Source organism: Chelon labrosus (genome assembly GCF_963514085.1).
Source record: "Chelon labrosus genome assembly, chromosome: 11".
Lineage (NCBI taxonomy): Eukaryota > Metazoa > Chordata > Actinopteri > Mugiliformes > Mugilidae > Chelon > Chelon labrosus.
Window position 1 is genome coordinate 21,889,091 of NC_140344.1, and position 17,970 is coordinate 21,907,060.

At 47.3% G+C, this 17,970-nt stretch overlaps 1 protein-coding gene across 1 annotated transcript in view; it reads left to right on the forward strand.

Annotated features, from left to right (window-relative positions):
- Positions 1–4,662: 4,662 nt before the first annotated feature.
- Positions 4,663–17,970, forward strand: part of LOC311495990 (neural-cadherin-like) — a gene marked incomplete at its 5' end in the record, with an annotated part of 94,679 nt that continues 81,371 nt past the window's right edge. Inside the window, one exon of the mRNA XM_084555699.1 lies at positions 4,663–5,668. Coding sequence (XP_084411825.1) covers positions 4,663–5,668 — 1,006 coding nt within the window. The remainder of the gene's footprint in view (positions 5,669–17,970) is intronic.

Consider the following 17,970-nt stretch of genomic DNA (forward strand, 5'->3'; position numbering starts at 1 on the left):
TTGGGTTTTAACAGTCTAGTATTATTTTATTTATTTATTTATTTATTAGTTTACTCGAGTGCAGCGTTGTTTCACGCCAAATACAAGTGCAGTACCCTAAAATGACAGGTGGGGGCGCCAGAGGCTCTTCGCAGACCGGGCTTCCTCTGTGGTGTAATGGAGGACATCTGTTGACGTTGCTCCTGCTTCAGGTCACTCGAGGTATTTGGGAGACAGGAGGAGGTGGCTGGAGAGGAAGGAAGAAAGATGGCAGGACATTTCACGACAACCCAGGACGAAATGTATTCATTTGCAGCCATGAAAAAAAAAAAAAAGTGAAAACAAAGACAAGGTATGCTAGCATTCTCGCACAGGCCCAAACACTACATTTTTATCTATTACCAGCTAAATACACATGCAGTATATTCAGACTTGCACATGGTGGCATATATATATGTTGTAAAACAAACTCCTATATGAAATTGATGTTCCTGGGGAGATACTGAAAGCCCTCTCATTATTTATTAAATGATTGGCCCTGCTGGAAAACAGCTCCTAAACTATATGAAGTTGCTTTACCTCTCCCTGGACAGCGGCGGTGATGAACCACATGGCTCTTTGCCAGGATAAAGGACCAGATTTGGAAGCTGCTCCTGCTTCTGCTGCTACTGCTGCACCATGCTTTATCATAAAAGTCCATTTAGAGCCTCCTCTGATTGCCACTTAACAGTGCACCCCTTAAAGACTGGAGTTCTTAGTATTTAAAGAAAGCTTTTATGTAATTGTGTTACTTAGACGCTCGCCTGTTTTAATCTGAGTCATTCTCATTCTCATTGAAATGGAAATATATAAAAATATATATATATTGCAGTCTGAGCACGAGTAGCATCATTCAGTCGGATCCAGCCGTCTAGCCGGAGATAATGAGAGGTGGGAGTATGTTTGGTTCAGAATATATCACATTTGTAAATCATATAGAATATCCTGCAGGACCGCCCTATCTAAATTATTAGTTTACGCTGTCTGGGAAATCTTCAGTATTTTTCATAATAACCCCCCCCACCCACCACCACCACCACCAATGCGTCCCCCCTGCAATCCTCTTCAGCCTCATAAATAGCACATTATTGAATTTGCACCATTAGTTCGTAGCCTTGAACTGGTCGAGTAATGGAGGCCTACCTAATGGCTGGGATAATTAACAGAGAGAGAAAGAACGGAGGAGTTGTACACCGTGAGCCTCTCTTCTCTGTCTCTTTCTCAACTTTCAAAGGCGACATCAACACTGCCTCTTTCAAAAAATAAAACCTTTTAGTTTGCGATGAGGACAATTGAGCTGTACTAATCCCCATTCCCTTTTATTTTCCAGTCACTATCTCCTGCGTCGTTGGAGCATGCGAGATATCTTTTAATGTGCTAATAGAAAGTTGTGATTGTCGCGAGGCTGCAAGGAGAAACGCTGTTGAAACCCGCCATCGTTTCTCTAATCACGAGCGAAAAACCCCGGGCTCCACTAATCGCAGTGTGGATAAAACAGAGGCCCTCCTCAGACGAGATGTGGCCCTGAAGTTTGTTGCTATCCAAACAACGGGGCCATGCATTAATCATGAAATTATTTTTGGCTCCTTCCCTTTAAAGCGGCTGCTGTTGTTCTCCTTTTGTTAAACTTATTGAGTCTTCAAGTGATCAAACCTCAGCTTTTTTTTTTTCCCCGTTTCAAGTGAAAAGACCGAGCAGAGGCCGTGTAATGAGACGGTTTGGCTTTGTTGCAGTTGTGAGCTGACAATATGAAGGAAAAATCTAAACGCGGCTGCACATAATTAATAAAACAGTTTACAGCGCAGCTTAAACTCTACTGTAGGAGGTTGGAGCCTTGAGGGGATCACAGATCAAATCTAATTAGCCGTACCTAATGCATGAGGGATGCCTTTGTATTTATCCGACTCCTTTAACTGCTTTCTGCCTTCAGGTTGCAATGAGGGAAATTGTCCTGGGGGTCCCATATTCATAGGAACACTACAATGAACGACACTGTGGAGGCTCCTCTCCTGTCGCGTGTCATGGTGTTTCCAGAAGCGGCTCTTTGCAGCTCTTCCCAGGGCTTTCCGTAAACGTTCGCCGATGAATAGCGAACCCGGTGCGCCGCCGCATGCTTAGTCATCCATTTTAATTGTCCTGTCATTCTTTAATAAACCTGCCTGTTTCAGCCAATTATTCCGCTGACTTCTGCTGAACAGTCTGTTTTGAAAACTGGGTGGCGTAAACTTGCATATTAACCGGTGTTTGGTGCCAGACCCTCTTCACGCTGCCCTCCATCATTTCCTGCTTTTCTTTCTTTTCTTTTCTTTTCTTTTTTTCCCCCAGGTTACTATTCCAGGAAGCAAAACAGATGACTCGCAGCCTCGAGAACTTGCATTATGGGACCTCCTTATCCTCAGCCCCATCATGTTTTGTCTCCGAGGAGCCCAGGTAGAACGTTTTAAATGCTGCAAGACTGCAACCTTTGCCTTCTCCAGTTCTGTCTGCCTCTGTTTGAGTGAAGGGAATGATTTCAGTCAATTATTCATTAAGTAAGCATGGAGCTTTCTAATGTTCACTAGCTGATTTTTTTCCCCCCCCTCCCTCCTCCTCTCCTTCAATGCCCTGCAGCTTCCCAGTTATCTGTTAGAGAAGAGGGATGATGAGGCCGTTTCATGATTTTATTCTTTTTTTTTTAGAATTCATTACAGCTTTGTTGTTTTTTTTTCCCACCCTGTGTATGTTGGCGTTTCATCTCAGTCGATAACCGCTGCACCCCTCAAGTAAACCATCCCTCACTCTCTGACCTGGCCCCGTGATTGAATTAGCCTTTGTGCTACAGCTATCTCCCATGCTGGCAGACGCGGTGGATTTCACCATGTGAGGCAACACGATAAAAGACGGGATTTGATTTGCATTCATGAAGCACTTAGGAAGTTCAAAGAAAAGTTACAGAGCGGAGGGGAGCGCGAGGGGTCCTCTCAGACGGTGTCTGTTTTAGATATCACAGTTTCTTCTTAAATGGAAACGCCAGTGATGTTACATGAGGTCATTTCCAAACAGCGGGCTCCCCGTCACATTACGCTCCGAGGTTGTTTTTTAAGGGGACGTATTTGAGAAATGCCTTTCCCTTCTCAGGTCAGCGGTTGTGAAAACACCAGCGAGCGTGGGGTGGCTCACGCGTCCTGCACGGTGACACCGCCTGGAGCTTGTGCCACATAAAAGAATACAACCAATATGAGCTTTGTGCTCCAGCTGCAGGCTGTGATTCAGAAATGTCTGGAGGCTCGCTGCCAGTTACCAGTTATTGCCTGAAAAGAACAGTTCACGGCGCGGAGTGGATTTGGCTAAAATTGCAGTGATGGATTGTGTTTTCAGACTGATAAGAATCTTTCAGCGAGAGCCGGGGATGAATTTTCAAATTGAATGCGGATGTTGCCTGACAGTACGTACGAGCAAAGAAACATTGTGTGACACCGAACTACACATCCAGCGTTGACACCGCGCCGCCGGTACATGCAAATACTGATCCGTGCACATCTAATAGACAAAGGCTGACATGACATGGGAGACCGAAATCCACATAGCGTGCTCTCTAGCCCATTTTCCCTTATCTTTTTTTTTTTTTTGACAATTCTGAGCTCCCCAGCCGGTGTAATATTTAGTCTTCCGCCTTGTCACGTACAGAGAGGTGAGGGGAAATTGGAAGTGTGCAGCCTGAAAATTAGCAGTTGCCACCTACAGATTAGGTTTAGAGTGCTCTGGGTGCTTTGCAAGATAGCAGAGTGGGAAGGGAAAGGAAGAGCAATCAGGATGGCTGTTAATTTGAACTCTGGTGTGCATGGAACGCCAGCTGCAAAGACGTATGGAGCTGTTCAGCGTAGGCAGGCTCATCATGTTTACACAGGTTAATGGAGCAGAGCCTGCCTCTTGCATTTACATTGGTGCATTTTTACAGATGTTGGTGATGTCAGAAATGCTTGGCCAGTATGGGAGCAGTAACCTGAACATGAGAGAAGGGCTTGTGGGTTCAGTTCCTCAGGGAGCGGATGAATGCACTGCAACTAATGCAGAAGTGTTCTTGAGCAAGGCACCTCCAGCAGCCCCACTGGAGCCAGCATCTGGCGTCTGCGCTCGCTGGTGTCGGCACAGACCGTCGTTCCGTGTGTGCGCTCCCCCGACTTTCCCCGGACATGAGTGATTCTCCTCCAATCAACAGTATTTCTGCGCTGAGAGCGGATTTGCGTGTCGCACAGCTGGGAAGGGACATGCTGCGTGTGCACAGGCTCAGCTGCCGCGCATAGGTCTGAGGCAGAGATTCCTCCTGACCACCACACAGGGTGGGGTTCACCGAGGAGCTCCGTCCCCGTGCGCCGCCACGCCCCCGCGCTTGGCGCTGTCCGGTGCTTTGGTGCTGAACGCTGGGAACGAATACAACAAACTGCCTGCAGCGCTGTGGACTGCCTGCACGCAGCCGAGCTACATGGAGTCAAGAGCCGGATCTGGCAGGATGAAAGAGCTTAAAGTTCAGAGGGCTCTCCTGGAACGGCCGCACCGTGGATAACTATGACGGAAATGTTTCTTAAGTGCTTCTGTTTTCTTTTTGAATGATTTTCTGACAACCTCCCAACGCAGACGCTTGGAGGTGCGTAACTTGCCACCAACATGATTTGGGGTGTTTTTTTATGCTGCCTCCTAACGCCGGCTGCTGGATATCAAACCTCGGAGCGGCTGGCTTTCTTTCACGGGCATGTTTTTGAGAACTCGCCAGTGGCTTCCAAAGTGAACGGACTGAGCGTTCCGGTGAGGCGCATCAACGCGCAAAAATGGTGCCCAGTCTCCGGGATGCACTTCAAACTGTACGGGAACGGCAGTGAAGATTTCCGCGCGTTCGCCCACCACAAGCGGGGGAATATATTGCTCAAAACTTCCAGGGTGTTGGACCGAGAGGCTCGCTCAGTGTACCTGCTGAGCATAGGTCTGTGTTGCCAGACCTGCGCGTCGGAGCCCGTCGCCTTCGAGGTTGCGTCGGTGAAAGTGGACGTCTTGGATACCAACGATCACGCGCCGACTTTTCGCAGTGCAGACAGCGTTCACATAAGTTTAGATGACACCACTGCCCTCCGTAGTGTAGTTTACAGACTGGAGGCTGTCGACGCAGACAGCGGGAAGAACGCAGAGCTGACGTACGTGTCCATCCCCAAAAATGGCAGTTTCTATGTTGTCCCGAAAACGGGCGAAGTTTTGCTGGTTGACTCCATCCTGGGGCTCCCGTCCAAAGTCAGATTCTATGTTTACGCCAGAGACCACGGGTGGCCCCCTCTGACCAGCCAACCCGTGCCGGTCACCATCGCGCCACAGCGATGGGCGACGCGTCCCGATCAATTAGTGGTGCCGTCGAGGAGGAGGACGGGGCGGTCGCCGAGGGCATTGCTTGACCCCGGCACCGTGGCTTCCCTCAACGTGTCAGAAGACGCCAGCGTCGGCTCAGTCATAATGAGCCTGAGCCCCACCAGGTTTCAGTCAGCGGGCTATGAGCTCGTTTACCCGGAGCCAGAGGGCTCTCCGGTGACCGTGGGCCGCGACAGTGGAGATATCAAAATCACCAGGAGGCTGGATAGGGAGACAGAGCCCTTCGTGGAGCTCACGGTTAAGATTCAGGATAAACGAGGTGCGTTGAATATTCCTCTATTAATCCGCACTTAAGGCCATACACCCCCCCTCCCCCCTCTCTCTCCCCCCATCCCCCTCGCCCTCCTTTCCCAGCAATTACATGCATTGTGTTGATGGTGCCCTATTTTAATGGACTGCTGCACATTGCAAGCGCATGGTAAAACTGTGCCGCCATCTGGACACCTCACCCTCCACCAGCGGAGCACCCCCTCAACAGGCCTGACATATCGATCGCATTCATACAGGGCAGACAGTGTAGCTGCAGCACACACACTCATTCCACAGGTGGGCCTCCTCATCATCTGTCCGTCCACAGGCCTGAAATCTCCACCACCCCCCCTCCCCTCCACAACCGACACACTCAGCAAGGAGATATTTTTAATGCACTCTGATATCTGTCCAGTGCATTTTGAAATGCACAAAATACTTAATTATTTAACGCTAGGAGCTCATTTGTAGCAGGGAGAAGATGAGTTTTTAGTTTATGCATAAGGATCTTTTTTTTTTTTTCGACTGACTGAATTATGTCCTTGATTGACATAGTTTGCGACTGTGAAGTTGTTTTCAGAGCTAATCCTCGCAGAGTGGCAAACCGCTGCGACCCTCTCTCTCTCTCATCTACTGGCATTACCCCTCTAATCCTTCTCTCATTCACTCTCTAGTCCCAGGGATTTGAAGTAGCGCTGCCACAGTCAGGGAAGCCTCTCGCATGCTCGGGAGGGAAGGTGATGCTCGTGTGCATCAGATATTGTTGTTTTGTCTCCTCCGAAAGTTTGAGCTCGGAAACGGAAAAGAGCAAGGAATCGAAATGATTTGCTTTGTAATTGAGCCCCTCGGTGTGCAGGAAACAGCGTGCACTGTTTTTATCCGAATTGCGGGGCTGCTGCTGCATTGCACAGCATGTTCTAGATTGTAATTGCGTGCCTGATTGGGACACGCTCTTGCAAAGGGGTGTCTGGAGGATTTTTCAGAGAGAGCAAAAATAGTCAGAAATCTGACATTTCTTTTTTTTATACTCTTCCATCGATGCGTTGCAGAATTCAGCCGTTCTAGTCTGACAGATATTCAGATACCTTCCTCCATTTTAAACTCTCTCACCTGCAAAATTCTCCTCTCTTGATCAAAGGCATGGCATGTCCTTTATCCTGTGACTGCAGCTTTCCAGACAGAATCCTGACGGGAGTCTGGGAGGACAGGCCTTTCTTCTGCTTGTCTCTCTCTCAATCCTTGCATACGCATCTTCCTGATGGAATGAGTCAATTTTAGCTGTCTTTTTTTGTTTAAAAAGAAAAAAAAAACTTTTAGAGGTTTAACCCTAATCTCCCTTGGGATTCTGCGTGAGGGGTTTGCTCGGGTGTTGCAACACATCTGTGGCCTGCCTCAGAGGTAAAGGAGCGAGGTCACGGACACAAAGAGAAAGGAAGAGCGAGATGTGTTTTCCCATCCCCTGCTGGTGGATGTTTGTTCGCAGGGCGAGCGCGAGACTGCGCGGCCGCTTGAAAATTGATCCCGGGCGCGATGACGGCGGCTCTAATGAGGCCCCGCGCGTCGATTTATTTCACCACGGCGAAGTCTTTTTCCCGCACGGAGCTGTCCGCGGTGCTGACGGTCACTTGCTGAATGTCAAAGAGAGAGTTCCGTCAGACATCAGTGTGAGGACGGTTCAAACAACCGGTCGTTCCAGTCGCTTCACTGTGCTCACTGCACATTTCCATACGAATATTGATGAAAGTATTTGCACAAAGGTGACCAAAAAAAAAAGAGAAAGAAAAGCACGAACCAGTGTCACAGCATGAAAAATGAGGCCTCGCAGTTGTACCGGAGCTGGAGCTGCTTCTCGGGGAGACAGTTACAAAGCTAAAGTTGTCCCTGTTCCTTTGCAATAGTACATGGAGTTCACTTTGACTCAGCGAAGGGATTCCACCCTCTTGTTTTTGCACTTTAATTTTAACATAGACACTGATACTAACTCCCCAGCTTATTACTACCATTATTACCGTAATCCATCTATTGTAAAGTGACGGTAAATGTGGTTTTCTGTTATCAGGTGTTGAGTTTATGTGAAGAGAAATTAGAAAATGTGCAAATGGAGATAAAAAAAAGAGGAGTTGTTGTTATTAACTTATTAGTATGGGTTTTACTAAATGCATCGTGGGTGCATTCATTAACTGGTTAATGTGAGCATGAAATGCTAATCACAGTGGTGGCGAGGCTCTTTTTTTGTGTTAATACGTTTACTGTGGCTACGGCGTTCTGATTAGAGCCATCACAAGAGCGGTTATTAGTGCTGTTCAAATGGAGATTAAAAAGTCTAGTTTGACACGTAGATGTCTCAGATAAATCATTCTGGCGCTCTGCAGATAAAGGGAGGAGATGCGAGCGCTGTCTGGATTACTCCCAGCATGGGGCCTGTCCTCGCTGTCACACTTACCTGAAAGAGTGTATGCTTACTCAAAAAGCCTGCTCTGCCCAACCCGTGGGGTCTTAGGCGTGTTTGAACACCGAGCCGGCTTCATACGACGAGGGTTTACTTGACTAAATGTTTATTATCGCTCTAATCGGAGGAGCGTTCATCAAAATGTTTGTTCCGGGCTTTGGTTCGTCATCCGAGAAGCCACAAACACACGCCAGTTGTTGTTGACTCCCGCGGTTGCGCATATAATTTGCCACAACCCTCGTATCTGCCGCCGCTACCCACATCTCATGCAATTCGTCATCGCCGTGATTGGTGCGTTCTGCACTAATTGATCAGTTAATGTATTCATGCGACATATTGTCTCATTCCACTGCTTCCATTCTCAGGCTTGTTTATAGTTGGTGCTCATTTCTGAGGTAATATATTGCATATTACCATCACAACGCTGCGATTCATTACGCCACTTACTTGTTAATTACGCCCCCAAAGTTAGGAATTTATTATTTTTTTTCCAGTTTTGCTAAAACAGAGCAAACATTTTCACTCCATTTCTTTTAATTAAACTTTCCCGAAGACTTCTTTTAACTCTGTAAGAACAGTGTGCTTGTGTAACTCATCTTTAAAAGCCATCAGAAGACAGTTTGTGCCTAATAAGGACTTTGATCCGCGTGCACAGACAGGATTTTGGACCTCCTGTCAAGCTCTTCACAGTGGCCCTCCCTCTGCTACGCTTCAGATTTAGTATGAAGTGGAATCACCTTGTTTAAGCAGTTTGTTGTTGCTCAGAAACCAATGAAAGCGCTCTTTCTTTCCCCTCACCTGCCTCCCCTGGCGATACTGAAGAAATATTTACCTTTTAAACTATATTCAGTGCACCAAAAAAGCCCCAGAGAAAACAATGAGATGTTTCTGACATAGCCTGTGTGTATCAAACCAACAGTATAAGTAAAAAAAAAAAAAAAAAAGGGTAAAAGCAATGGAAGTAGGCCATGACTCATGACTCACAGAGACTGGTTATGTGGTGTTGTTTTGAGGAGAGGGAGTGAGGGACCTCTACTGCTCTTCCTGCAAAGGATTTTCACCGGCCCACAGAGGACGTCAGTTTAGATTTATGGTGGGGAATTTCTGCTTTTGGTCGTCCCACCCGAAAAAAGAATCCCTTTCTTTGCACCTGAGCAGGGATCTGTTAATGGTATTTGACGGGCTAGAAGGAGTATTGAACAAGCGGTGCAGCCTTTTTGTGAGTTGGTAGTGGGGGACGGTGTGTGTGTGGGGAGGGAGTTCTTCCTCTCCTTTAGGTGTCTGCGGGCAGGGTGGCGCTCGGTTTGTGGTAATCACCTCTTTCTTTTTTAAACTGGGAACCTTCTCCGGCACTCCGTCTCTCCTCCGCCCCTCGCCTCTCTCTTCCTGTCTCTGCTTCGTAGTCAGCATCTCGCCTCATGCTGTCTTTAATCCAATTTCCCCTTTCCTACTTGCCCTCGCCTCCACCCCGCCTCCCCCCTCCCCACCCCGCCCAACTATATTTGCATATTCCCCTTGTGATGATGTGAAATGAATTGAGAAGAGACCCGATCTCTCTCTTTCTTTCTCTCTCTCTCTCTTTCTTTTTATTATTATTATATTTTTTTTTATAATTTGTGACTGAGGGGTTGTTTGCTTAAGTAGAAAACAATTTCACCAAAAGCCGTCCGCATTTATTAAATCTAGTCATGAAAACAAAACAAATAACGCCCGTGGTGATGATGCTTTATTTCCAACGTGATTCCGAGCGTGTGTGCGGTCGCGTGTGGCCGTACGTGAGGATTAGTTTTCATCTACATATCTAATTGTGTAGATTTGCTTGTGTATCCGTCTGTTTTGTGTTAAACATGATTGGCCCTTCAGTATTCATACCCCCCCCCCCACCCCCCAAACCCTCCCAGCCCCTGGCCCCCGGCCCCTGCAGCAGTGATTCTCAGATTTGTTGCTTCTGACGACTTTGGAGCTGTAACACGCCTGCAGCATTACACTTCTGCTCTGTGGTCTCTCAGATATCAAATGGATGCGTCTAAGCAACATCCCGGCAGTCGTCTCTACTCCACAGTCGTAGCGTGAATCTGATTCCATGTAGGAGGGAAGTGTTGTTTTTTTTTTAAATATCGGATTAAGCCGAAAGAACAAGAACAGGGAGATGAAGGAAATGATCTCTCTCGTATGTGTAGAATAGACATTTCTAAAGTGAATACAAGGCTTTACTGTCGGGGCGGGGGTGGTGGTGGTGGGGAGGTGGGGCACGGAGAGGGCAAGGCGAGCTGTAACGCTGAGGGCGCGGTGACACAGCGTGGCAGTGAGATCAGGGAAGTTATGTGAGGCAGAGGTGAGAAACCCGAGGAGGGATGAGAGGGATGGAGAAGATGGGAGGTGCGTGTAAATACATGCCAATGTGTGAGATTGTTTGTTGTGTTTTTATTTAATTTTTTTCCTCCCCGTGCCGCTGCAGGCTTTGCTGCAAATAAGTAAAGGGCATCTCGATGAGAGACAGGGAGTTGCATACTGCTGATGAGAGGTCAGCTTGGTGAAATATAATTGTCAGATGGTTAGAGGGCAGAAGTGAGAAACTGTTGGGGTGGCAGGGGGCGAATGAGGTGTGCATGTACTCTAGCCCTGTAGTGTGGAGAGGATGTCTATGGGGCACAAAGGGGGAAAAAAATATATATATATATTTATATATAGTACTGTACATCTGCGAAAAGGGCAGTGTGCGCTAGTATTTGTCTGAAAAATTGTTGGGGGGCAAATGGAGGGAGGATGAGAAGAGAAGTATGACCTGCCCTTTGGGATGGAATGAAGAGAGAAAGCAACAGATAGAGACAGAAAGAGAGAAGATTATGTGTTCTCGAGCAGACGGGGAGGCTCGGTTTGACGTTTCCTCTCTCAATACCGGCTCTAATACCCTACGTCAGGGTATCCGCCGATACTGATCCCGGCACTGATCCTGCGCCGGTGCTCGCTTTGACGCGACATAAAATGTGGAATTATTGCTATTGGAGTTAGCACGAGGCTAAAGTTATCTAAAAGAGCCCTTTCATGGGAAAACAAAAACAGCGCATCCATTGTATGACTGGAGTTGAGGTTTTTGTTACGAGGCGGCTTCAAGGCCTGCAGCGTGAGTTGGAGTCTAGACACCAGAGCTACAAAAATAAAGGTTATTAAAGACCACTCCGCCTGTGTGCCGTTTATCCACATCTTCGTTCACATCTTGTGTGATTGAAACCACAGACATATATACATAGACGCCTCGTTGAGCGGGTTGGCCCGCTGTTGCGATACGTCAACGTCGTCGCCATATTGGAGGAAGCAGCTCTGTCCCGCGAGCCAATACGAGTCAATGGAGTGAACTTTATTGTCTTCTACAAAGTACTGTAAGTTAATGCCTCTTATTTACACATTCACAGACGAACGTATATATTCAGGACACTGTTAGGAACCAAAAACATTAATGTTATATTAATGTTACAGACGTTTTTGGTTCCTATTGGCTCGCGGGACAGAGCTGCCTCCTCCAATATGGCGGCGACGTTGACGTATCGCAACAACGGTCCAACCCGCTCAATGAGGCGTCTATGTATATATGTCTATGATTGAAACCATGTACCACCCAATGCCACTGCAAGGCTAGTGGGGTTGCAAGGGGGAGTCCACATGGATTTGGTTAAAAAGGCACTGCCTTAAGATTAGGGGATCTAACCTGACACACCAGATGGTTTGTTAAACACAACCATCTGGAAAGCTGTCCCGGAAACTGTCTGGTAAAGGGCAGGAACAGTAAAAAAAGACCTTGACAGATGATTGGAACCATCTGTCTGTCATTGTCTGTCACAGGCTAAACACAATAAGCCTCAGTCTGAGGAAGGAGCTTTGAAATCTAGCAACCGGTCAGTGTGGCACCAACTATGATGGTGGACCGTTCTTAAGGTCTTTGGAAGCTCTCAAGTCACAATTTTTCTTATTGTTTAATAGTTTAAGCTGAGACACAAAGAAAATACGTCAAAAGACGGCAGTAGCATGACATGCATCAAGGATTAGGACAGGAATCAAACTTGGGACTCTCTGCTGACAGCATTTACGCCCATGTGGCGCGCACCCCAACTGGTCATCCATCAGGTCACCCATACCCCAAGTATTGATTGCTTACCCATCACCGTAGGGTCCACCCTCTGCAGACAAGGTCTCCAAAACAATGTCACACTCAAACAAATTCAAGCCACCTTCAACTTTTTCATTTGAATCGGACTTTGGCGATGCGTCATTTGTCAAGGGAAGTGAGTCCCTAAGGATCGCTCTTGGACTAAAATCTGAGTCGGCAGACCAATTAATGAATATAACCGACAGCGGAAATACCACATTTTATCAAAGCTTTATAATGACAGTAGCGGCATTTTAATGTGAATCTGTCATGTCTGGTTATTACCTGATCCGCTTAATAAGGTCACTATTGACCCCGATGCGAGATCAGATCGGTGAATCACTGCTACCAGAGCAGCTAGGGGAGGCAGGTAGAGAATACATTTGTTGTGAGTCTGCTGATGTCAGTTAAGAGGGAAAAACAGTAATTAGAGCCGATGACATTGAATGAGGATGTATCTGTAGCTCTGTTTGTATGAGCGACGTATAGCTGAAACCCTGACATTCAGTCCACATGTATTATACAAGTTTGCTGTGAATGGCGTAGGGGGAGATGTGAGTGCTGCATGTGGCACGGTGCTGGGAGGACAATCGTGGCGACAGGGAGTTTTTATCTGGCTAAGGGTCTGCATTATTGATGCCCATTACCACAGACATTGTCAACTCCAGACATTGCACGGAGGCAGACACTGTCAGGTAAATGTCTTGCTGACCTCCAATAGCACGGATTCCCAGAATGCTTCTGTGCAAACCTGATGTCTACCTGTGTGATAAATGAGCCCGGCTCGCACATTGTAAAAGGAGCTTATCACCGCCGGAGAAGGATTTGTTTTATTAAATCTAATCCACGGTGTGCCGACACCAGCTTAGCGGGAGACAAAGGTTTGAGTTTGAGGGTTTTTTTGTTGACGCAATTTAATCATCTGCTATTGTGTTTGCTTTGATTGCCTAAATGCGGAATGGTTCGTAATGAAGTAATGTTTGAGTCCGCCGCCTGACTGCATCGTCCCCTCCACACCTGGCCTCCCCCCCCCCCCCCCCCCGCCCCCTCGTTCATTTAAAACTTTTGTTTTGGCTCCACCTTTGCATGCTGGGTAGCCTCTCTGTGACATTTCCCCAGAGAGCTGAATTGATTTTTGTGCTATTGATTAACTAGTAGCAGTTTTGCTCCCAGTCACAAAACATCACTTTAAACAACAATTTATATGTCGCAGAATTGGCTGTGACAGACTGCTGCTGATAGTTTGCAAACTCGCGGAGAGGTAGGTGTGTGATTGAGTCGAAGGGCTGATGGAACTGTCCCGAAGCACTCTAATGAATCAGCCTTTCAGACAAGCCCGCCTATAGGCTAGAAAGAGCAATGGAAAATTGGAGCTAGCTCAGGGATATGTCGTGGGAATTCAATGCTCGTGCTTATTTATCTATATGGCCTTGAATTTCCCAACCTTTTGTACCCAAAGGTCCAATTAACTGAGTACAACAGTGGTTACAACCCTGTTCTCGGTGGCTTGACGAGGCTCTGATAAACACACAGGACACAGACAACTTTGAAAGCTTTGCCGGGTGAAGTGTGAACAAGGAGATTTTTAATGCACTGAAGAGGATCACATGGCTGGCCAAGTTTCCTAGCGAGATGTTTTGACATGCTACGATCTTTGCTTTGGAGTAAAGCGCGCAAATTGCAGAAATTGCAGAAATTGCCGTAATTGCGGGACGCCAATTTGCACAGTGCTTTTGTTGAATAGATAAAAATGACTGCCATGCAAAAACAGATGTTAGAACGGAAAAGAAGGCTAAATTCTGGTCTGACTGGCGATCAAAAAGACTGCGCAGAGGGCAGGGGAGCCGCGGCTCGGAGTGGAAAACGTGTTTGAAGATGATGTCCATTTCGTGCTCTGGTTATTTAATCAATTCCAGGAGACACAGGGACTCCATCACTGATGGAAGATGGCTGATTACAGTAGCAGGTGTCTTTTGATGCAGGGAAAATGTAGTGTCTCTCAGAGATGATGAGCATCCAGGGAAGAGCATGGGCTGCACGGGCTGTTACATGGATGCTTTTGAATGACTGACAAAGAGAGCAGCAGAGAGATATAGAAAGATATGCAAACAAAGGATGTAAAGATCACAAAGGAGGACGCACAAAGGGCCATTCTTGTTCCAGCTTTATTTATGATCTGGTTCAGACTGCTTTTGTTACGTACTCCCTCCCCAGCAGCATTTGAACATTTCTGTTCCAAACTTTGATTGTGTTTGTGTGTGTGTGTGTGTTTTTTTCTTCCTCTCACTGTGTTCCAGCTACCAATTTGTTACTCTTCTCCGCAGACCCAGTCAACGCGCATGGCTCTCTTTCCATCTTTCTGCCTCGACAGTGTAGGGCTTAATTCTGTGGACTAATCAGACCATATGGTCTCTACAGTCTTATGATGGGCTGAGAAGGATGAGATGGGGATGCCTCTGGGTCGATAGTTGTGCAGGCCTTGCCGTGGAATCGGAGAGACGTGCACCGCTTCCACGGGTTAAGGATCACCACCTGGAACTAAGACTCCCCGCAACATTTACACCCTCTTTTAATTCAAACGAAAGGAAGTGAAACAGAAAGCGCAGTTGAACGCGATCGTTTTAAAATGTCCCTTTGAGTTTTCTAAATGGCAGCCGCTGCTGTTCAGACCCCGTCCGCGGTCTTGCACGTCGTTTTTCACCAGCTATCAACTGATATCTGTCCTTTCGGTCCCAGACACCCTCGGCTTCTGTTTAATCGTGTTTTTTCAATAATTAATTGTGCGGTTTTGGTTTTGATGGATATCTCTGACTGACAAATGGCTCCGTCTGTTCGAACACTAAACTGGGGTTCTGTTCCTAAACGTTCGGCGGGCCCCGTGAATAATTGTGATCTCAAAGTTACAAATGAGTCACTCATCTTGTCTTTATATTAGGATTGAGATCACCATATATTTACACTTAATCCTGCTGATGGAGAATTATTTTTTTAAATAATATTAATGTAAGATCGCGCAGTATTATCAGATTTGGGGAATTAAGGTTGATTATTTCTCTTTACTACATATGTTTACTATAATCATAGATTCCTGCTGTTAACGGTTGGGGGCTGGTAGCAGATATTGTGATAAACTGTGATGAAAGGGAGTTTAACACGTCTCTCGCACACAGCGGGAGATAAACATTGATCTTGTTTAATCTTGCCGGCCTGCTGCTAATGACAGTAGATGATGGTCCACACAGGACAGACTGCTCACTGGATTAGATATCTAAATGAGGACTTTATCCTCATCCTCTTCTCCTCTTCCCCCATTACCAATAAGCCAGCCTCCAGTCACATGCCGAGTTACAGTTTAATGCATGTGACTAGTGTGGTGTGTAGCATTCTTTGTGTTAACGCGTGTCTATGTGCGCTGCAGACAATGGGCACGGTTGTTACGTCCGTGTGTCTTCCTGCAAGCGAGCAGCGTTCACACTGGAGGAGCACTGTCGGAGCTCGGGTCCAACCTCACACGCTGCCGCTCCATACTAATCTGCTGTACTTCTGCGGGAATACATTTGCAAATTTCAACACATTATTGTACCTTTGCACAATAACAGATAGCGATGGGATGTTCCCAGAATGCCTCCAGTCTCTGGTGTGCTAAACAAACACAGGCCCAGGTCTGGTTTCAGTGATAGATTAATGCTGTCTCACCCATACACTCTGCCTTGTTTTCCCATTAAACCTGCGCGGCTGCCTCTGTTGCTTCTGCCCGGCCCTGGTCTTGTGTTCGCATCCGTGTGTGTTGGCACCTCTGCCCGTGCATGCGCCGCGTGTGTTTGTCTGCCTATACGTTGTTTGTTTCTATGGAAAGATATCGAAAGCGCTCCCCGGACCAGCCCATCAATCACCAACTCAGAGGGAAATGGAGAGAGAGCGATGGAAGATGGAAAGAGAGATGGGGGTCACCACAGGAAGCGGCGTCTGAAGAAAGGAAGATGGGGAGACAGAGGGAAAGTGGATGAATGGATGGAGCAGTCCGGGGCTGGCTCTGATTGAGCTGGGTAGTGTAGTTTATATCCTTTAGAGATAAGGCCGGGGAGCACTGCTCAGCAGCTTCCTCCCCCTGTAGCTGGAACTGAGCTTGATAATAAGAAAGCGTGAATGGGGCAAATTGAATTAATGCTGCGGCACACCATAAAAGCCCTAACTATAATGCATTTTAAAATCCTATAATGAGGAGAGAGCTAAAATAATTTCACACTCCACTGAAGAAGATGGCCCTCTAACAGATTTGGGGTCTGGCTGACACTGCCCGGGCTTTTTGTCATTTAATGTGACTCTAGGTGCTATGTCGAAATGATACTTACTCTTACTTCCTGGGGTACGTCAGCATGAGGGCAAACCTGGTGAACGAACCATTCAAATCCCCGCAATGCATACAGAGCTTAATCAGAGCACGGGCTGCTGCCTGCCTGCTGATGTCCCACTTGGGTCAGTTTTACAGTCTCGGGCTAAAACAGAGTTGCAGCGAGGGCACATCTGCCCTGAAAGTATTCCCTCATTACTCTCCATTAACAGCCCATTCAGCGATGGGCGACGGCAGTAGGAGTTGGAACGTATCCCTGCCCGTGCCTCCCCGCATACTTACATGCGCATACACAGATGTGGGTTCGCAGTCGTATGTACGCGCGCACAGGATCACACAAAGCATTTTTCATGCTCTCAGCTATCCCTTCCTCATCATTAGAGTCATACCGCCATAAAGCTGAAATTACCTCTCCATCATCAAACCGCGGAGAGAGAGAGAGAGGGGGAGAGAGACAAAGATAGCTCTCTGACACACACTAACACTAACAGACGGGTGCTGATAGAGACTAATGACCAAATGAAAGCCTCTGCTATGAACAGTGCACCTTTCTGGCTAGGAAGGGATGGAAGTGAGCAACATGGTATCAACTGCTCTTCCCTTCCCTTCCCTTCCCTTCCCCTCCCTTCCATCAATCACACGCCTGCTCATCATCCCTTAAAGATTTTTTGTTTTCTCTTATTATTTTTGTGTTGGCTTTCTTGGAACTCCTCATATCTTCGACTTAACCTCAGGCAAGCGTGAGCTGAGGGATGCATAGGAGCATATCTCTCCTCCGCTTTCTACCAGACACAAACACACACACACACATGCAGCAGCAGCAGCAGCAGCAGCAGCAGCACACAGCTCCTGTTACACATCAGCGGGCAAGCAACACACACAAGACTTTCGAGAAAACTACGTTGCACCCATACGTCCGCCCGCCAAGCGCCCCCAGATGACTGCGCAAACAAGACGCGATTCAATAAAACTTCAACACTCTGATGTAACGCGCCAAAAACACGGCCGGGGAAAACATACACACATTCCCAGTGCAGGCAGGGCAAAGAGAGGCCAGACAGCACTTTATGTCCTCTTATGGAAGGATGGCCGGGGAGTGTTTCTTCTTGCATTGTTCTTTCAACTCCCCTTTTGCCTCCTTTTTCCAAATGGCCGTGAACAGCACATGTCATTCTGCATCGTGCCGTGTGCAGTGGGTGGGCGGGAGGACGTGTGAGAGCGCTGCAGACTGCACTGTACATGCGCTCGAGCACATATTGTTGCCACGCTAAGTGTCCGTTTGGATTGCAGCGACGTTATTCCATCACGCATTTGACGAACCGAAAGCATACTTCACAGCCGGCTCTAATTATGTGTGATGCCGCACAG